This window comes from Spinacia oleracea, chromosome 2 (genome assembly GCF_020520425.1).
Source record: "Spinacia oleracea cultivar Varoflay chromosome 2, BTI_SOV_V1, whole genome shotgun sequence".
Lineage (NCBI taxonomy): Eukaryota > Viridiplantae > Streptophyta > Magnoliopsida > Caryophyllales > Amaranthaceae > Spinacia > Spinacia oleracea.
Window position 1 is genome coordinate 7,210,733 of NC_079488.1, and position 22,724 is coordinate 7,233,456.

The window sequence follows — 22,724 nt, forward strand, 5'->3', positions numbered from 1 at the left end:
ATTTCAGTGGTTTCTTCTGACTTAACTGAACTAATAAAGGCCAGTTATTCATTGGATGCCAGCCTGCTAACTACACTCACACAACTGCAGCAACCTGGTGCACTTGCAGTGGATAATTTTACCTTGGTGGATGGGTTATTAAGAAGAAAACACAAACTGGTAGTTGGGCCTGATGCTAACTTAAGATCTAGAATCATTATTTGGTTGCACTCAGAACCTGAGAGTGGACACTCTGGCAGAGATCTCACAGTGAGAAGGGTTAAGAACTTGTTCTACTGGAAAGGGTTGACAAAAGATGTGAGGCAATTTGTAAAATCTTGTAAAGTTTGTCAAGCAGCAAAGTATGACACTGCTGCATATCCAGGGTTGCTTCAACCTTTACCTATTCCAGAGGCAGTGTGGGTTGACATTTCCATGGATTTTATCACTGGATTGCCTAAATCAGGAGGCAAAGAAGTTATCTTTGTTGTAGTGGACAGGTTAAGCAAGTACAGCCATTTCATGTCTCTTTCTCACCCTTTTACTGCAGTTCAAGTGGCTCAGTCTTACCTAGATCATGTGTTCAAATTGCATGGTTGGCCAAGAACTATTGTGAGTGACAGAGATGCTATTTTCCTCAGCCAATTCTGACAAGGTTTGTTTAGCTTACATGGCACTACATTTTTGCTCTCATCTTCCTATCATCCAGAGACAGATGGGCAAACGGAGGTGATCAATAGGTGCTTGGAAACCTATCTAAGATGTATGTGTGCTGACAGTCCTAAAGACTGGAATGCTTGGCTACCATTGGCTGAATGGTGGTATAATACCCATTTCCACTCAGCCACTCAACTCACACCTTATGAAGTTGTGTATGGACAACCACCCCCCTTACACTTGCCTTATTTACAAGGAGATTCTGCTAATTGGGAGGTGGACAGGAGCATGGAAAGGAGAGAATCTATGGTTTCTCTACTGAAGTTTCATCTTTTAAGAGCACAGGATAAGATGAAGTTACAAGCTGCCAAACACAGAAGTGACAGAGTGTTTTCAGTTGGGGATTGGGTGTGGCTTAAGCTACAACCCTACAGACAAACTTCAATCCAGCGCAGGGGTAATCAGAAATTGTCTCACAAGTTTTATGGTCCATTTCAGATCATTGCAGTGGTGGGAAAAGTGGCTTACAAGCTTCAGTTACCAAGTGATGCAAAAATTCACAATGTCTTTCATGTTTCTCAATTGAAAGTTTTCCATGGTACTTTGCCTATTGCAACTCATATTCCCAACTGGTTCCAAGGTCAAGATCTTCGAGCTAAAAGTCAACCTTTGGCTGTTTTAGACAGTAGGGTGGTCAATAAGCAAGGACAAGATCAGCTGCAATATTTGGTGAAATGGATAGACGACCTGTACATGAAAGCACATGGGAAATAGCTTCTGAATTTGTGCTTCAGTTTCCTGATTTTCAACTACCTTGAACTTGGGACAAGTTATTTTTCAAAGGGGGAAGAAATGTTAAGCCACAAATGATAATACACTAAGTCAATGGTTGCAAAATGTTGACTTTAGTCAGTTAGTTAGTTAAGAGTTTGTTAGCTGTTATAACAAACTTGATGACATGGCATTGTATTGTATAAATTCGATATTGCATTGTATAAGTACTGTTTAGCTGATTGTGATCAGTTATCAAATAACAAAAATAAAATCCTAATTCCTATCTCTCTCTCTCTGGTTCTCTCTCTTCTTATTTCTTATCTTCTATTCTTTCCTTCTTCTTAGTTCTTTCTTGACTTGATCAGAAAGAAATTGATCAAAGATATTGATCAAAGCAGTCACACTCAAGGTGACTGTAACATATGTCTGAATAGGTATGATTTGGTTTGATTTTTCTAGTATGTCTGATTAGGTCTGATCTGGTCTGAATTCTAGTATGCTAATCTAATAAGCAATAAATGTAACTGGATAGGTGATTAACCGCCGCTCTCCCATCCTCTCTCCCTCTCTTATTTTTTAGGGTTTATTTTCTTGGCCGCCATAGGCCGAAAATAGTCTAATTTCTTCAGAGATTAGACTATTTCTGACCCTTTTTCCTTTATTTAATTCAGTTATTATCTCCTAAATTCAATAAATTTTCACCATATATATGGGCGGAGTTCGTCCTTGTTCGTTAGTCTCCCTACCGTGGAGTTAGTAGTATTAGTATATTTGGGTTGTCATTCAGTGAATTTATGTAGAATTGGTTCGTTGGTAAAGTTTTATGCGGAATCGCATCCGATATCAATTTTTCGAGTACATTCAGATGAATCAAGTGGAAGTCATCCTCGCGGCTACAACAAATCGTTAGACTCTCTCTCTCTGAAAAGGCTGCATATTCCAGCCTTATATACGGGAGACGTTCTAGTATTCTACAATACAAGATTCATTCATCGACCGTAGTTTTAATGAAGGAAACCTCTTTTTAATTGGTTCAATTGTCATGTACTTGTTAGATTTATATTTCTCATGTAGATATCGTATGATTCTTTATTAATGAATTAATTTTCCTTTTTTATAAAAATAATTCTAATAAACAATAAGAATAAGATGAACAAAATAAAGTTTTGAATTTCGCAATTTGTAAGGGAATTCTATGCTCATTCAACACTCAATAGACCTAATTTGGCGGCATTGACAAATTGTTTCACTGTTGGAACACCAATATGGCGACGTTGACAAAATAGTTTAATATGGAGTCCATTGAAAGTACAATGTTAATTTCAGTATTCTCCAAAGACTGCGATAATGAGTAATCTATTTGAGCATACTATATTACTATACCTATTTTCGTAACAAGTATCGCATTTCAAACTACCAAGTTCAATGCATCTTGCAAACCAGTGGCGGATCTAGAAAAAAATATTTAATGGGTGCAAAATAGAAATTACAGATTTTAGTGAGCTCAAATAATTAATTTTATAACAAAATTTGAAGAAAATCTTTTTCACAATTTAAGTGGGGTCAATTAACCCCATTCTTTCTATATTGACTCCGCCCCTGTTGCAAACTCATGACTCTTATCGTGTTCGGGTTGCATATACTTCTTTACAGTAGAAGTTCAACTTATACAGATATATTCAGTCAGTTTTATAAGTTAGACTCATTGAAAGTGAGGAAAAATTATAAGAAAAATCCTCAACTTTAAAGAACTCTAATGGAGATTTGATCGAATAACCATAACCAAGTTTTTATCACTAGGTCAAGCGTTGCTTGGTGTTTAGCATGCGTAACGGCGTGGAGTATGGACAGGCATAAATAAAACAAAAGCAAGAAATTGATTACAATCTGGTATAAATGATTATTTGCCAGTGAGTTGTAACTGATAAGATTTGGATCAAAATAATGCATTGCCACTTTTGCAGACTGCTTAAAAAAATCTTCCAAACATGGATGTCCCCTCCTACAGAGAAAGATTGCAAATGCAAACAATATAGCATTATCACCTCAACACTAAAATGCTACTTTATGTATTTTTTTTTTAAAAAATAAACTAATAAATTGTTTTCAAAATTAGTCAATTTTATTCAACTTATTTCCATTTGTTCAGAACTACAAAGTTTAGAGGAGGGTTGATAAGTGTAAGACTAAATAAGTGCTAATAAGGTGAAACACGTTATTAAATTTTAGATTAAAAAAAATCAGATAAATAAATCACACCTTAACTGAACATGCTTATTCGATGCAATTACTTTTAGTAGTTACTTACCATAACATACATTATTTCTTTATGACATTTTATGAACTTCCATCTAGTTTGGATTAACCTCGATGAAAATTATGGTAAGTAGGAACACTACTATTTTCAATTCCATTACTCCATAGTCCATACATAGTATACTTTATGTTAGTAATTAAACTTTATTGCCGGATGCGGTTAAGTAAATTATATTTTCACTTATTTTAGAAAATATAAGTTCCATTCACAAAAACTTAGGAGTAATTTAATTAAAACAAGTTCGGACAAATTGTGTTCGGATAAGGTGCAACTAATATGCAATTTTCAAAAAAGAAAAATGATGCAATTAGTAAAATAGAGTAAACATCATACTTCCTCCGTTTATTTTTACTCGCAATGTTTGTCACTTTCACGTATGTCAATGCACAATTTTGATCATTAATATCTCTAATTCTCTTTAAGAAAACATTATAAAAAGTTAATATTTTGAAATTACACATTAGACGAATCTAGCGAGATCCCACATGACTATATTTTATCTTATGTATAAATCACCAACAATAGTCAAATTATAATATGTAAATAGTGTAGAAATCACAAACGTTGCGAGTATTAAAAATCGGAGTAAATATAAGCCAAGGAACACCTTCCTTACATACCCCGTACAAGGGTGATGCAATATAGATCACTCATTTGTCAATGTTGTAAAGTAGCTTAAATGTTCTTATTAAAAATTTTGGTAAACGACCGTACGACTGTTAAACTATATGTCTCATCACTCTGTTAAACTATACTCCCTCCGTTCCGGAATACTTGACCTGTTTTCCTTATCGGACCGTCCCTTAATACTTGACCTGTTTCTAAAAATGGAAATACTCTAACAATATTATATTATTTCTCACTCCACCCCTATTAACCCACCTACCCCTACTCCATACAAAAAATAATTAAAAATTCAACCCCTACTCTCCCCCAACCCCACCTCTTAACCCACCTCCCACTAACTACATTAAAATAATACCCCACTATCAACTACTACCTATTAAATTAAATAAGTCAATTCAAGTCCCTTAAACTTTGTGCCGATCAAAACGGGTCGAGTATTCCGGGACGGAGGGAGTATTTTTTTTTTTGGACAGCTGTTAAACTATATCACTTCACTCAATTAGATAAAAAATATTAGGTGCACTGTAACTCGAATGTATTTCTTTTGTTCATTGGTGGTCCTCCTCACATGATCTGCACATGTAAGGGGACAATATTAAAGTGCACACCTGAGTACGTCTTAGATGTGTTACAGTTAAATGTAAGCGTCGGACATATGATAGGAGACTAGCAGTTTCAAATTCATGTTAAATTGTAATACCGTTCAAATATATTGTAAATAATTCAAAAATGTAACAAAAATCAGACAAAGGCTATTCTCAAAACGAGGAACTTCTCAAGCGACTTGTGTCCAAAATGGACGCAAGTGACTCTTATTGATACCCATCAATTTGGTATTGAGACTGAAACTAGTGCGGTGTTAGATATACAAATACACTGCTACAAAGTACAATAGGAGTCATTTGCCTTATCGTACTGATATATTTTGTGTTGATACTAAAAGTGGTTGTAATAAGGTGACTTGTGTCCAATTGGTCACAAACCACTTGACGTTTAGCAATCCTCAGCACAAAACTCATTGAAGTATAAAGTTGTAACAAAAGGTCTTGCGCGCACAAGGTGTACAATAAATTTATTGTACACCAAGATAACTTTTATGCAATTTTTTGTAACTTTAACCTATTTTTCTATAACTTTTATATTATAAAATTAAAAAGTTGATAGATAAACATTTTAAAGGGTTAAATGATTAATTTATACATTATTAGTGATTTTTAAGAAATAATTTTTATTCAAATGAAAAATTTATCATTAAAAAATAAGTAACTTCTACATATATAAATGTAACTTTTGAGCATTTTGAGTCAACTTTTACTCCGGTGTACAATATTTATTGTACACCCATTATAAATAAGAATTTGGGCAAAAGGTTTTGCGCGCACAAGGTGTACAATAAATTTATTGTACACCAAGATAACTTTTACCCATTTTTTCGTAACTTTAACCCAGTTTTGATTAACTTTTATATTAGTAACAAACAATTGATAGAAATGATTAAATGATTAATTTTATACATTATTAGTGGTTTTGGAGAAATATGATTTTACTGAAATGAAAAATTTATCACTAAAAAAATAGATAACTTTTACATATATAAGTTTAACTTTTAAACATTTTGAGTTAACTTTTACTTCAGTGTACAATATTTATTGTACACCCTTTGTAAATAAGAATTTGTGTAACTAAAATTTGGCAATCAAGAAAACACTTAAAAGTGGATTATTTACAAGAGCACATAGTATTTACGCATTGCTCTGAGTCCCTTCTTGTAAGGAACCAACATTATAACTCTCCCCCATTTTGCTAATTATCACATTCCCAAATCCCATTAGTCCTTTGACCAAGACACACATCAAAACCTTGACTCTTTAAATCACTCAATAGTCAATAGTCAATAGTCAATACCCTTTGTAACGACTAATGAGTGTTAATATTAATAGAATGCTGACATGACACTTGAAGAAAGTCTTAAGACAATATCCCTTGATCTTGCTCTAACGACTAACGAGTGAGGTGCGGCATACCCCAATTAAAAAGTTCACATGTTTGAGCATACTTGCATTTAACAGAGGCAGGGCACACCACAATAATGTGAATGTTTAGCTACAATAGTCATGTGATGAACCAAAGTAGTCAAACTTCTACAGTTCTGACCGTAAGAAATGTAACACCGATTTTAAGAAACCCAACCACAAGATAACACAAGATCATTGCTCCAGGGCCGTCTCTGGCAATTTGAAGGCCCTGTGCTAAATTCGATATTAGGCCCTATAAAATTTTAGAGGACAATTATTTAAGGTATAATGCATAATTACTATAGTATTAATATTGTTTTGTGTATTAAAAAATATAGAGCCAAATTAATGTTATGATGTAATGTTTTATGTGGGTTGGTTTTAAGAAAATGAATTGAAAGGTTTGATAGAGATAAAAATGAGTGATTCTGTTCATCGTACCAAAAAAAAAAAGGAAAAATTACATGGGGCTGGAATCCAACTCGGGTGTCACATCCCAATACATACCTCCCTACCAACTAGGACAAGTGCATTTATTGTTTTAATAAAGCAACTGAAAATATATCACATATAACATTATCGAGGTTCAACTAGCAAAATTTCTTTTGGGCCCCAAAAATTTGTGGCCCCAGCGCTGTAGGTCCCGGTTGGACCGCCCCAAAGCCAGGCCTACATTGCTCCAGCCCCTTGCAAAATCCACAACCTACCTCCCCCCAACAAACAAAAAAGAAGAGAGCAGATTCTAACCCCAAGAGTGGAAAATGGAAGAGAGCAGTCAAAAAAAGAAGACAAATAGTAAAACCGAACAAATGTCCAGACACATGATATGTAAACCCCATTATGTAATCTGCAATATGAAACATTAATAAAGTGTAACAGTTTTACAATCATGTACCACCGGCAAATCCCAGAAAGGGTACGAGTGAATCTGTCAGCAAATAGGCACAGATGTACACACAAATAGAGAAGAGCCTGTATATAAGAAACGTTACCTCGCTTTCACAGCATAAGAGTGCTAACTGCTCTTCGCTTCCACTCTGGATGTGAATGGTTCCAACTCCGAGTCTGCAATACTTCCTTCAGCAATGCTCAGTCACTTAAAACTCCAAAAACTACAGGGATCCATCACTAGTGTAATCACACAATTATATCAATTTTATTATCATCATTACATAAATGTGGTGTGAGGTGAGAGTTAATATTATTTAATGAACTCTTTCATCATCAAAATGCAGACTCTCTATGCCTTTGAGTGTGGACTCATAGTTTTTAATGCTGGTAATCCTACCAGAGGATTGCTGCTGCTTTGCATCTGAGGGTTCAACTGGTGAACTTCTTTGGCCACTTGAAAACCTCTGCACTGTTCCTGGGCTTGCCTCTGCTGTACGAGAACGGGAAGGATCAGAGTCATTCCCACCTGTAACTGCTTCGCGGCTACTGGGAATAGCACCTCGCTTTAACAAACCACTGGACCGCCCCGTCAGATTTGAGCTTGACAACTAAAAATACAAGCCAACAAAAAAAATAATCAAGAGGATATCAAAATTTGAATGCTAGTATACCACAAGGAAACAATTAAATTACAAAATCAAAATTCAGTCGCAGAGAGTTGAGTAGAAGGTCAGTCATAAGATTGAGGCAATCAATGACAATGGTTTGAGCATAATTTAAATGGTAACAAAGCGTGTAGCCACGGGTTTCTACTTTCAATACTATATTTGATTTTGGCATGAACAATGGTTATTTTGAACTATTTTCTCTCCTTCAAAAATATTTGGTATCAGATTAAAATGTCTTGCCATCAGTATCTACTGAAAGTAAAAATCATAGTACTTCGTAGTACACATTCATGTTTCCAAGTTATACATTTACGTGGAGTAAAGATAATATCAACTAGTTGGCTAAGATGGGTAAGACTTCTGTCTTACATCTTGATGGTCTCATATTCGAGCCAATTTTCGTACGCATTAATCATCTGTCACTTTAGAAAAAGAAGAGGATACGATAAAAGATGATTGATACTGTGGCGAGATAAGATTTCAACTAGGTCTGAGATTATTTTGACCCCCCCCCCCCCCCCCCCCCCCCACACAAATTTCCACGCCCCGGAGGATTTTAAGATAAAGGCATGCAGGAGCAGCTTTAAAACACCAAAAGAAAAGACAGTGTGAATTATAGCTAACTGTAAACTCAAAGCAAATATTTGCTCCCACCTTCCCCAGCAATTTGTTGTTTCAGTTATTCACCCATGTTGTCTATTGCCTAAACTTTACGCCAGCTTACCAAGACTGACTGCACTGTATTTTTATCAGATACATCCCAATAGTGTTAAATATATATTGAACATTCTATCCAAACCAGAACACACGGAACATACCATAGGATCTTTGCTACTAACTGTTGGATCAGTTGCAAGTGGACTCTTTTGCTTCAATAGACTTCCAGAATTCATAAGTGGTCCCGACATTATTCTCCGTCGAGAACTATCTCCAGTTGATAAACCACCTGCCCGGCCTTCTTCTTCACCTGAAAAAGTTGAATTAATTTTTCTTATAATTTATCAATATAATAAATCATAAAAATATGGGATACTGGCCATATTCAGCTATTCCATGTCTCTACTTATATAGCCCAAAGTCCCTCTTTCTTATTTATCTAACCCATAACTAATTGGGAAAATATTCGTCGAGAGCAAAGCAACAAGAAAAAAAAAATTACAGACCTAAATTTCTTTCAGCACTAGCAATTGGAGGAGCAGGTACTCCTGCACTAGGTCCAGCACCAGTACCAGCACCCTAGCACGCATATTAAAAAATGAGGAAACACGTAGATAAACAAATAGAGTAGCAGACTAGTAGTCAACAATGAAAATAGCTATGTACAGACAAACACTTACCGCAATACGAGCAGGAGGAGTTGCTAACTGTGATTGCTGATATTTTAGAATAGTCCAGTCAAACACGTAATCAAATTGAAAACCTACATTGAAATCACACTTCTTAAAAACAGAAAATAGGATGAATTGACAACGACGCAATAGAAAATTAATTCTGGTAGAAGGATGAACACGAGTAGGCAAGAGAAACTAACACGAGGTTCTGAAAACATATAAAATATAGAATGTGACACACCTTCACGAATGAAAAGGTCTCGAAATATTCTTTTCAGGTACGCATAGTCTGGTTTATCATCAAATCGTAATGAGCGGCAGTAATGGAAGTATGACGCGAACTCGGTCGGATAACCACGACATAGGGCCTGGCAATAAGTAATAGTTCCAGTAATAATATGAGAAACTAGGACATAACAAATAATGTTTCTATCCACAGAAACTGAATGATCATACCTCAATCGATGTGGAGACCTTTTTCTCACTAATTTTCTCATACTTTTGTTTCTTAGTCCCAGCCTTTAGTCCCTGCCAAGGAAGACTGAACGACGGTCCTCAGAAACATGAGTTTTTGGATGAATCTGACATAAACAGCAGTAACGGGTAACGACAATTACCTGCCTCTTAGGAAGTACATCAGCACATATCCAAGAGACTCTAAATCATCCCTCCTGCTTTGTTCTAGACAACACCAAATCAAGTTACATTTTGTGATATATTCCGGAGAGACACAAAATCACAATGCACCCAAAAGCAGCCCATAACTTAATACCTATTCCTAGATGAGTGTTCATGCTCGCATATCTTGCAGTTCCCGTCAAGTTTTTGTTGTCTCTGCAATTTCCAAAAAAATGACATGAGCAAAAAGATCCCCTTTTTCAATTACTCATTATAATTTCTGAGTAGCAGTCTTGCCAAATGATCTGTCAAACTGGTACTTGAAGTCAATTTCAGATTCCATAGCATTTCATTGTATGTTGTATTGTCACTACTGATTTTTGGTCCTGGGGTGCTGTCTTTAAAGTGGGAAAGAGGGTGTATATAACATCAGGTAGAATAGACAGACTTCTAAAGTTCTAATCCAAAGACTGACCAAAATAGCATCTGCAAGTGCAATGATAAGTTTTGTATAGTCAAAACTCAAACTGCCAAAGGCCACAACAGGTGGGACTCATGCACAGGGTTAATGGTTTCATTTCATTGAGCTTTTATTGAGAGTAAGAGTTACTAGTCTTTACTTTCTCTCTTTGCGCTTTCTTTCTATCTTCTCTCTCCCCCTCTCCCTCTCTTTATCTTGGCCACTTCCTCCCTTTGCTGGAGAGTATTAAGAGACGCCATGTGAAGGTTATAATCCACCGAGTCAACAACTAAAAAGATCAGCGTACAAGGAAGCGGTGACATGACATCAGAAGACAGACAAGTGAACGTAAGTAACATTCTAGTAATTCCATTGAATTACAAAGAAAGCAATCAAAAGAGGAAGGAAAAAATCAATGCTCATCTGGACATGAAAGCAGATACAAAGATCAGCTAACCTCCAACAAAAGAGAAACACCCATATTGGGATAAAACTCGGCATAAAAAAAAAGCAGATCTCGGGATTCATTGAACAAGAGTAAGTTCTTTGGGAATATGGACCAAAGTGGCAAAACTCAAGACCCGTCACTTAATTTGATAATTGATGTCGATTCAGAAACCAGAGAAGTGAAGGGTGAAACAAGGCACCTCTTAATAAGGATAACATAATTAATAGTAATAAATTAAAAGCATCAATCTCAAGTTCTCAACAAGATGGGCGTTGCAGTAGATATAACAATGGCCTAATGCTGCTTTTACAAAAATGATTCTGGGGGTTCCTAGCGATTGAATCAGTAAACACTAAACAGAAGCATCATTCAACTCCAAAAATATCATCTGACCTGTAAGGAATATGCTGATGAGTACTTGTATCTCTGTACTTCTTTGCTAAGCCGAAGTCAATAACGTAGACCTGGAAACACATTTACAGAAATTTCATTAATAGGAGTGTTTCCAAAAAGATTTATCTTTTCCACAAAAGCCTTTCAAATAAAGTATGGGTTATTTTCTTTTTGAAGTATAGCTTATCTAGGAAGTGCATACAATCAGTTTTCACCTGTCCAAATAAGATACTCCAGTGCTCCCCCATCCTAAAAATAATTTCACGCTTACCTTTTATGGATGTCTTGAAACAAACTTCACTGTGCTGTATCAATTTAATATTTAAAAATATCAAAATAATGCAGCTTTTCTAACCCTCTAGTCCCCTACACCACCCTAATAAATTTTCACATGTGCATCAAAGTTAAAAAGGTAACCAAAAGAATCCACATAAGAGAGAAGTTTATTGAAAGACAAAAATAAAAGCAAGCTGAAATCAATTTGCCAAGTAAATCTCCAAATAAAGACAAGCAGAATTTGGAGCAGGTACCTGATTTGCTCGCCTGCCCAAGCCCATGAGGAAGTTGTCTGGCTTTATATCACGATGCAAGAAGGATTTTGAGTGAACAAACTCAATCCGATTAATCTGAATGATGGAACCAACATTAATATGAAAACAATAGAATATAATGATTGCAAATCAAGTCAAATTCTAGACAGATAAAGATACCATTTGATCTGCAAGCATGAGAACGGTCTTCAATGAAAATTTCCTGCTGCAGAAGTTAAATAGATCTTCAAGACTAGGCCCAAGTAAATCCATAACAAGAACATTGTAATCCCCCTCTACACCAAACCATCTCACATTCATAACTCCAGCTGCAAAAGGTAGAAACAGGGAATAAACATCATAAAAGTAGAGTACACTAAGGTAAAAAGGAACTACTTCGTATATAAATTTCATCATATCACAAATAAAATGTCGTAAATCCATTACTTCCCCCCTGCAGAATCCTGTATAGCTTTGACTCATAGAGCAATTGAGGATGTTTTGTCTTAACATTTTCCTAGAAACAACAAAACACCAATTAGATGTGAAAATAAGAAGGATCATGGACCTTTACAACACAAATAGATCACTTCAGTGACTTCACACACGTCACTTCAGTGACTTCACACACAACACAACCAAGCCACACAGCAAAAAGGAAAGAAAAAAGGCAGGATAAATGATGGGACATGTTCACGTGGAAATAGATAATAAGCTAACTCACTTTGTTTGGTACAGAGGGGGAAAACAAATCTTACCTAAGCCCATTGGCTACCATTTTTATCTTGTTTCAAATGAATAAGGTTCAAATGCTCCATCCTAAAATCCTACAGCAACCTATGCTTCATTCATCCCAACAACTTTTGCTGGCCGCCACTACTATCTCTGGCGCACTCTCCGGCCAATATCTCCATTTCTTCTTTAACCGCTACAGCCTATATCCTACCAATACCAGTTCTATTTTCACCAACAATTGGCTTCTTTCCCCCTGTCCACTCCTACAACAATTCAACTAATTAAGAGGACTGGATCTACACCTTAAGCTTACAAATTTGAGTATTTGACCAATTTCCGAAATAGGAACCTCAACCAAAAGGCCAACATATTGTCATATTAGTGAGCCAGACCCTACAAGCGAGGAAGGAGGCATAGCATAGCACTAGATTCCAACTACAGACGATGGAATATACTTGTTATAACATATGCACATAGTGTCCTGAATATAAACATCGAGGAACATAAAACGACTTACTTCAGTTACACCGTAATACCATATACTACAGAGCAGTGTTACCTAATTTTCTAATCCATCAACAAACCACTGTGATTTGGTACATGGTACACTTTTAATGCTACTAGTTAGCGAAATATGTTCCCATACTCATTCCTTGTACCAAAGCATAACACAACTTAGATAACGACTAGCATATACAACCCCTCTCTGAACCCCGTGCCTAATATTTATGAACATATTCTAAGCAATTTAATCATATTACAAAAAAATGTAGCCACTTGTATCAGTTATATGCTTATGGCATATGTGAAAAGCATTTAAATGATTAAATAGCCTATCCAATTTCAAGAAAATGTATCTACTCATACCAGCCAATGTAAAGAAACAGAAAATTAATGACAGAAAATGTAATAATTTGCTTGATAGATGGATGACACAAAATGAGATACAAAAAGTTGTGACTTGAGGCCACCAATCTCCAAGGTTTAGTGACTTCAGGTCACCTTTCTCCAAAGCCTAAGCTTACCAAATTCTCAACAAGCCTCCTCCAAACCTAGTGTGCCCTTACTTATAGCATCTCTACTCCAACTACATAATTGGCTAATTTGTCTTCTTCCTAAGGATACTAACATCAATATTACTTGCACTACCTATTGTGACCTTCAACAAACCTAGTTCATTACATCCAACAATCAACTAACAAGTCAAACTACTACTAAATCTGCTGGTGAGCAGAGAATCAATAGTGTAGAAGCATCCAACCAAATAATACCCTTTTTACAAGCTTAAACTCTTGGCAAACTATTCTAAGATTAGGGGCTCACAAAATGTGCAATGAACAAAACAATAAAGCGGAAATAACAGATAGGTACCATAAGTCTTATAACAAAGAAGTAAAGAACCAACAAATGAACACACGATGATTACAAGGCTCATAAGATCTTTCAGTCTAAGCCTAAACCGTGTTTACCACTCAAACACACAAAGTCTCTCTTAGCATTCTCCGTTCTCTAACCTCACTGACCTTGGAACTATGTTCTTGGATGGCTCAAAATGCTATTTATATTAAGGTACAATTAACTTCCTAATTCAAATCAGCAAAACCGCATTTTGGGAGAAAGCAGGACCACACAACCATTTACCCTTTACCACACGGCCGTGTATCACACTCCAAATCTCGACATCTTCTCGATGTAGGGATGTGGCATGACCACCTGGACGTGTTGGGAATCTTCTTTAGGACGCTCTTTACAAGAAGCATCATTCCCCACACATGGACCTTCACATAATTACACGGCCATCTACATCAACGCAAATGTTGAAGTGTCGAACCATGTCCACAATACCCAACAAATTGTTCTCTTCACATAAATAATTTCATAACCAAACTAAACTTGTAAGGAAGTTGTTCCCTGCATATGCATAAATGCTTTGTGATCCAAGTAGCTCAACATCAGGTGTCTATGATGCATGGAGGATCGTAGCAGCAGGAGTTTTGGCAGTTCCAGAACATATTAGACGCTGAAGCGCCAAAGAACGGACATGAATCACCACAACTCATTGGGTGGCTTTTGAAACATTCCAGGAATCCAGGCTCTTTAAAACTCTGAAACACTATCTGACAAAATGTTTCTCAATTTGCATGAGATACCATTGTATGTTTTGAGCCCAGAAATCTCCAAAAAAGCGGGTCAAGATTGGATGACTTATCTTAATCCCCCCCCCCCCTCACCTCTCACTTCAATTACAGATGGCTACCTCACAAGAGCTCTGGCCAACGGAGTCCCTCGCTAAAGGACCTTGGCAGCACATATTCCTGAAGCTTTGCATTACTCTTCTGAATTCTATGTATCACAATTTTAAAGAAAAAATCATTTATCTTCCATTTCCTGCTCCTCTTAAGGATGTATATTTGCATTTACTTTCAATGAATCTTTCTTAGCCTAAAAAATATGTTTTGAGCCCAGAAATCTCCAAAAAAGCGGGTCAAGATTGGATGACTTATCTTAATCCCCCCCCCCCCCCCTCACCTCTCACTTCAATCACAGATGGCTACCTGACAAGAGCTCTGGCCAACGGAGTCCCTCGCTAAAGGACCTTGGTATCACATATTCCTGAAGCTTTGCATTACTCTTCTGAATCCTATGTATCACAATTTTAAAGAAAAAAATCATTTATCTTCCATTTCCTGCTCCTCTTAAGGATGTATATTTGCATTTACTTTTAATGAATCTTTCTTAGCCTAAAAAATATGAGACATCAGTTCTTGAAGAAAGAGAATGAAACCAAAAGGGTCGTTGTCAATGAATCAATGGGATGTGATCCTCAAAGTAACATAATTGATGCCTATTGATGGGTGGGTCATTGTGGCGAGAAATATGCACAGGAAGGGATCAAAGATAACGACTGGGAAGTGTAGAGACTAGTCCATGAGTGGTGATGGTATTCATACGAATATTAAGGAGACAAAGATGTTATTTTCTAATCAATGCTTTTCCTGTTCTCTATCTTTTTAATAAATCTCCAACTAAATGATTCTGTTCTTTCACATGCTGCACAGTAAGGCACTAAAGCTACAAGAATAAGCTCATTATAAAAATAACTGAGCATGGATCATACTCCTAATTTCTATCCAAATCATCTTGTTGACCCTTTTCACTCTTCCTCCATACAGACCGCATCTACTCCTTTTTGGCAGCTTGCCTATGGTATTTGTATGTTAAAAAAAAAAACTACTAGACAAGCTCTTGACACTTTAGTTGTTTATTTACTTATTATATTTAATATTGTGGTGCTTTGAGATTGGATCCTATTTCTAAACTGGCAATAATATGTGTGCCATATGAGATGTGTCAGCACTTCTTTGAAACCCAATTTGATGATTGCCAAACATAAACCAAAGAAACTAAAGAAAACTTCTACTTGTAATCCCTTTTGGTTGTTTATACTGTTCATTCACATATTTCTTCTTCCTTAACTCGCCTCCATATATACTTGCTCATGAACCAAAGCCCTGAGGCCAAAGTTTCAAATATTGATGTTTGTTGATTAGATGTCTTGCTCTTTATATCGAAAAAGAATAAAAGAAAGGCTAAAATCCTTGTATCCTACACTTCATTTCACAGTGGAATTCACACTATGGTCTATACACTGTTAAAGACTAGGAAAAAAAAGTGCTATGACATATAGCTCTATAAGCAAAACAAATCAAGTCACAATCAAAAGCTCAAAAACAAAAAGAGAAGTCCCGTACGAATCCAACGGGGACAAAACATATCCAAACTAACTCTTGGATAAACAAAGAGGGTAATACCAAACATTCGCCACCAGAACATGGAAGTAGTTCCACAAGGTTGAAATCGTCATGTTTCTAAGCAAAGAAATGCCAGTTATCCTCAAGCATTGAAGTAGGACACACCCGAAAAATCATTACCATAATAATAATTCCTTCATACCAAAAAGAAGCTACTGATATTTACCAGAAGACTACAAATCAAATAATTCCTTCTCCCATAACCCAAAATAAATTCAATTTCAACTTTCAAAATAGCATCACTACAGTTACCATTAACACCACTACAAACACGAGTATCGCAAACAAGTAACCTACTCTAACTCCAAAATCAATCATCACCCCGAAACTAACGCAATCTTTGAAAAACAAGCTTCTATTCCCAATTCATACTAAAAACATTTTTCCCGCAAATCCCAGAATCTTAATTCCAATTAAATATGCTAATAAATCAAACCATCCAAATTGCAAATGAAGAATAATTTAACAGTGACAATTTGATAAACGCGATAAAACAATTAAACAAATATAATTTATTTATTTAAAACGAGCTAGATAATCAGAAACTTACAAGCTTAATTGCCACTTCTTCATTAGTCTGAATATTAGTACCTAAAAACAACCAAAAAAAGATTATCAAAAAATAAGAATCGAATTAGAATAATTAAAATTATAAAAAAAGTTCGTTTGAGAAAAAGCAAACCAAGATAGATCTCTCCAAAAGAACCGCTCCCGATCTTACGACCAAGACGATACTTGTTACCAACACGAGGCTCCATTAAAATTCAACGAACAAACCCTAATTCAAATTGGGGGAATATGGACGGAAGTTGAAGAATATTAAACGGAGGAGAATATAAAAGGGGAAGAAATTGAATTCAACGAAAATGGGAATTGAAATTGGGGAGATGACAAACCCTAAAATTGATGATGATAGAATGGAAAATGAGCATAGTAGTAGTATGTGATGAACAATCAATCAATCAATCAATCAAAGAGTGAGAGAGAAAAATGGTTAAGTAATAATAGTTGTATTACTTACTTAACTCGCTAAGTGTTTACATAAGATTTTATTACACAAAAGAACACTTTAGTGTCATACGGTTAACCACGGAATATAATTAGTTATGCATTGGAACTAATTAGTTATGCAATGGAACCAATTAGTTAAACAATGGAACCAATTAGTTAAGCTGTTAAAGTAATCTTTTCGGTAAGACGGTCTTACACAAAAGTAGCCGGTTTGGGTTAGGGTTATGATTCGTGAAAGTTTTGGTGGAGGGAGGAATTAGGAAGGGGTGGGGTTAGCTTTGGATATATTGAGATGTTGTTCTATTCACCTGATCTGGTGTAATTTATCTAATTTTTGATTTGGTATGATCGATTACTTTTTATGAGTGTTTTTAGTTTTTTCTGGTCTAATTTGATCTGATTTTTTCTGGTCTGATTTAATTAGTAATTAGATTATGTCCCGTGCATGCACGATTATTCAAAAAGTATTATTTGACTATCTTTTAAATAAAACTAGATTTTAGCCCGTGCGATGCACGGTTTCTATTAAATTTTTAAGTTAAAATAAAACTCCTATATATATATATCAACTGCTATATTTTATATATTAGATTAAATTGATTTTTTTTTTTATTTTGGATTGAATTTCATTTTAGATTTATTTTTTAATTATTATAGTGTTTGATTTTGGATGAAATTGTATATAAGAAATATTAATAATTATTTAATAAAAATATTTACGTGGCATTCGACTTTTTAATTCAAAAATAATTTTGAAGTCTTATTTTTCATTGGCCGAAACCATTAGATTTCCCACGTGGCGCTCTAATATTGGATTAATGTTTGATTTTAGATTGAATTTTATTTTAGATTAGTGTTTGATTTTGGATGAATTTTATTTTAGATTTATTTTTTAATTATTAGGGCGTTTGATTTTGGATGGAATTGTATATATTAGTAATTAATTAATTAATTTAAATATCTACGTGGCACCTAATTAATTATCTACGTGGCACTCGATTTTTTTAATTCAAAAATAAATTAGAAATCTTATTTTTCATTGGCCGAAACCATTAGTAATCCTAGGTGGCGCTCTAATAATTCAGCAAATATGCCTCCTTTATATATGTATATTAGATTAGGGATGTCAATGAGTCGATACCCTCGTGAACAAGCTCGGTCAAAGCTCGGTCAAAACTCGTTCATTAGTAAATAAACGAGCTTGAACAAAAAATTTAAGCTCGTTTTAATAATGATACCAGCTCGAACAACCTGGTGTTCGGCTCGCTTAGGCTCCCGAGCAACTCGTTCATGTTCGTTTCCAAGCTCGTTCGTGTTCGTTTTTCGTTTAAAAGCTCGTTCAAGCTCGTTTATATTAAAATTTTAAAAATATATATTTATAGTAAATATAATAAAGTATTAAGAAACAATATATTAATGATATTATTCATATAATTGTGTTAAAATTAAGGATAAGAAGTCAACTATATACTACTTCCTCCGTATTTATTTAAGGGATATACTTGTCTTTTCTGGCCGTATTTATTTAAGAGATACACTTGTCATTTTTAGTAACTTATCAACCCCACCATCTAATTAAATAATACATCTAATTTACTCTATGACCACCATTCTATTAACACAAATAACTAGCTTTTGAGCCCGGTCATAGAACGGGCCGGGCTAGTCACATTGTGGTTTATTTTGTTCATTTTCTCTTTGATGACAACAAAATACGTGATATTTTTGTGTATCAATTGGCGTTCGTATCCTTATCCCTATTTGAATAAGAAAAAAAAGAAACATTACACTCAATTTGACATTTGTACTACAGAAGATAGAGGAAAAATCTTTTCTTTGGAGCTTAAATTATTAAAAAAATTTGTGGTGAAGGAGGGTCAATCCCATAAAAGGAACCTAAATAATAAGCCTCTTTTACTTAGTTTCTTGATCAAGCTTCTTTGTAATTACGTGACGGTTCGGTACTTTTATGCCTAATTATTTTTTAAAAAAAATCTAAATTATTTACGCACTCCTATATTTTTTGTTGTCATTACTATTGTCCTGAACAACTATATAATCAGGTTTGGGAAGTAAAAAAATATGTCAAGTCAAGTGCCCAACCAACAGCAGTAAACCAATACCGAAGAGACTTAATAGTTGTTCTGAGTTTGAAATGCTCAATGGCAAAAGGAATGCAGATTTAAAACAACAATATGTCAGCAAGTATCTCAGTAAATGGATTTGCTACATAAGTCGTAACATCATCCCCAACAGCTCTACTATATGCCAAAACGTTGATAAAATATTGCGTGCATACCGTTTGGATCGGGTGCTTTACAAATTGCAAAGGTGCATTTAGTTGTAGACTTATAGGGCCGAATATATCTCACCTTTGAAAATGTACGTTGAAGCTCAACATTAACTTCAGGGGAAATAACTTTTGTGACATGCTTTAGCACTTCCTGCAAATCATCATGGAACAATAGAGGTAAATAATTGCATATAAAATTTTGTTACAATATCCTCTAAATTATCCTCCCCTGTTTGCCAATCGCCATCACCATCAAACAACCCTTTAATATTATTCCAAGCCTTCCTTTGCGAGGTCTTGTGGTGAAATTAACTCGTGTCCAGATCTCTATATCTTGCACCTCATAAACTCTAGAGCATAGGTACCAATACACCTCATATTTTATTTTAAGTTCAAGTCTTTTAAAATGTCGCTAACGGGACAACCATTCCCGATATCGCACCAATATACACTTTTAAATTTTCCTTCTTGATTAGATGTAATAGCAAGAGTATACAATTTCTACAAACTCAATAAACAAAGAAGAGAAATGAGGTCATATTTTCCTGGGAACTTCACAAATCCAACACATCCAAGGACCTATATCCCAAATTAAATACTTTTAAAAAGTAAAAGTAAAAAAACACAGAGAGTAAATTATCCAGGAAAAAAAGGAAAAAGGAATTCACTATAAGATTCATAAAAGAAAAGATGAAGACACAATGTATTAGCAAAGTTGCCGAAATAATATCACAATTAGACATGCATTTGAATTTATTCACCTTATAAAATACAGTAAGTGGTAGTAGGAATTCCCATTCTTCAACCAATTATTATTGCAGAAGTCGCCAAAATTGCTTAAACTTCAACCAATATAAAAATCTCAAAATTGCAGAAATTACTTTTGTAAGAAATCGAGAATCGACGATTGATAATATAAAGAAGAAACCCTGATAATTGGTTGATGGAAGAATGAGTAACTGCTGAAATTATTAAAGAAGGTATTAAACTTTTTATGAGGAATTTAATTTGCAAACTAATAGAAGTTGAATGCAACGTTTAATGTGGCAATTTAATACGTGCTTGGAAGTTGGAACGTTGAATTTAACTTTATGAAATTGGAGGAATTAAAGAAATTATGGAGTATGAATCAGTAATGAGAAGATGAAGCGGTATTAGGGAAAACGGGGGAGATGAAAGTCTGCTAAGTTTTCATGTTTTTTTTAATAATTAAAGGGGATAGTATTTGAGTAAGACATGTGTCACTTGTGGAGTACGTTGTGGTTATGTGTCAATTGTGGCGTTGTGGTTATAGTTTTTAAATATTAGCTAGGTATAGAGGTATAGATTTCATAAACCCACCCCACCTCCCACCTAAAGATGGTGGGCTTCATGCCGAGCCCACGGGTCGTGGTCCTAACTGGATCGGGCCCAATCAAGGCCCGCGTTGTATCGTGACGGGCCGAGTCGGGTTGGGCCGAAAAGTTCAAAACAAGGCCCAGGCCCGTCACAAGCCCACGGGCTTTCGTGTCGGTCCGGCCCGACCCGTCGTGCCTCAGGCTAATTTTACAAAATTTTACGTGCTTTGTCGTGTGGGGTGGAGTCGTGTCATGCCTTGTCGAGATTTTCCAAAAAATTAAGGCCGAGGACCGACCCACGACTTCGTGCCCGTGCCGGGCCGGGCTTTTTTCGTGCTCGGGTTGGGCCAGACTTTTTCGTGCAGGGTCAAGCTTCCGGCCGCCCGACCCACAACCATAATATATTTTAACGAATAGTTAATTATATTTAAATAGAATTTACGAATTTTAGAAATAAATATGTAATTAACAAATATTTATTTTTTATACGTTTTAAAGATTTCAACGATTTATGAAATTAAAATAATTTTAGAACTTGATGTTGAAAAGAATTTGAATTACGAAAACACGTTCGAAATTGGAAAACAATCCTATTTGGTTTTGGATTCAAACATTAAAGCTCAATCCTAATCCTAGCCCAACTAAAATACCCAATCCCAAATAAATCCCTAAACCCAAAAGTTTACCCACACAACTAATTCTCCCTCCCCTCAAACCCACAACTCACATACGTTATTTTCTTTTCTTCTCCTTTCTCTTTCACGGTACATCTCTGCTTCCTCTTTGCTTTACTTCCCTTGCACGTCGACATCACCAACGACCACCACCAGTGCACGTCAGCCCAACCGTACCACAACCCTTGCTGCGCCACCCCTTGTCGCGCCTCACCGCCCATCCGCAACTAGCCATTCCCTTTCTCCTCCACGCTCGCATCACCTTCATCTCTTCTTCCTATCTCGCCACCACCACCGCGCATACAACCACCACCCAGCGCAGCCACCTGCGCCTCCAGCCCCGTCGCCCAGCCGACTACCACCCGCCTGCTGCCGCACCGCCACTGCCGTCGGCCCCACCTCCTTCTTTTTCTTTTTGGTTATTTCTCAACCTTCAATTTATTTAAATTGTTATTTATGTTTTAATAAATTAATTAATATTTTCATGATTAGTATTATTAGTTTTGATGATGTATATTTAGAATTCATATTATATGATGATATTATAAATTAGTTTATTTCACATGTGGTAATCATGTTTAAGTTAGGGTTTTAATTATGTTTTGTCAATTTAATTTATGTTGTCTAGAAGTATATTTATATATTTTATGGTTTAAATATAGATTTCAAATTATATGTACTACATAATAAAGTTATTAATTTTCAGATTATATAATTTTGTCAAATGAGGATTTGAATTATTTAAAGAATGAATTTTAATGCTTTAATAGTTAGAAAATCATAGTATGATGTTTATGAATTATTAAAGTTATTGTTTTTATGATTTTAAGCATATTTATTATGGTTTGGTGAAGTTTTAAACTATTTTATATTGCTGGAATTTTTAAAAAAGGATGCTTTATTGAAGTTTATGATAATTGGTGATCATTAGTGTAGTAATCACTATGCTAGGAGGTTTAGTAGCTAAGTGTTGTCACTAGGGAATGTTCTAATTATGTTTAGGAAGGGTTTGAAGCACCCTAATGTTGCTGAAAATTCAATGTGAGTTGATATGAATCTATATTGGTTGTTTTTAGGTGGAGAATTCTTTGTAGGCGACCTTTGAGGTTGTTATAGTAGCCTATCAATTTTTTTACACAAGGTACGTACATACC

General features: G+C 35.4%; 1 protein-coding gene across 2 annotated transcripts; it reads right to left on the reverse strand.

Annotated features, from left to right (window-relative positions):
• Positions 1–7,196: 7,196 nt before the first annotated feature.
• Positions 7,197–17,293, reverse strand: LOC110797729 (casein kinase 1-like protein 2). 2 transcript variants are annotated; one of them, XM_022002844.2, is made up of 15 exons: positions 17,152–17,293; positions 16,938–17,033; positions 16,806–16,846; positions 12,156–12,225; positions 11,889–12,037; positions 11,709–11,804; positions 11,179–11,249; positions 10,032–10,093; positions 9,877–9,940; positions 9,716–9,800; positions 9,501–9,627; positions 9,266–9,348; positions 9,092–9,164; positions 8,747–8,895; positions 7,197–7,868 (listed from the first exon to the last, which is right to left on the reverse strand). In XM_022002844.2, exons 2-15 carry the CDS (start codon positions 17,011–17,013, stop codon positions 7,575–7,577), a joined length of 1,440 nt encoding a protein of 479 aa, XP_021858536.1. In that variant the 5' UTR covers positions 17,014–17,033; positions 17,152–17,293; the 3' UTR covers positions 7,197–7,574. The 2 variants fall into 2 exon arrangements, with proteins under 2 accessions (XP_021858536.1, XP_021858535.1); XM_022002843.2 differs by having other exon boundaries at positions 16,938–17,273.
• Positions 17,294–22,724: the final 5,431 nt, after the last annotated feature.

Bases quoted from the DNA above. Each gene is read 5' to 3' on its own strand.
- LOC110797729 (XM_022002844.2), bottom strand. From the start codon at position 17,013: ATGGAGCCTCGTGTTGGTAACAAGTATCGTCTTGGTCGTAAGATCGGG. The intron at 11,805-11,888 runs GTATCTTTATCT...TCCATCATTCAG, and splicing joins TCATGCTTGCAGATCAAATG to ATTAATCGGATTGAGTTTGT. The intron at 8,896-9,091 runs GTCTGTAATTTT...CAACTTTTTCAG, and splicing joins TAGTGCTGAAAGAAATTTAG to GTGAAGAAGAAGGCCGGGCA.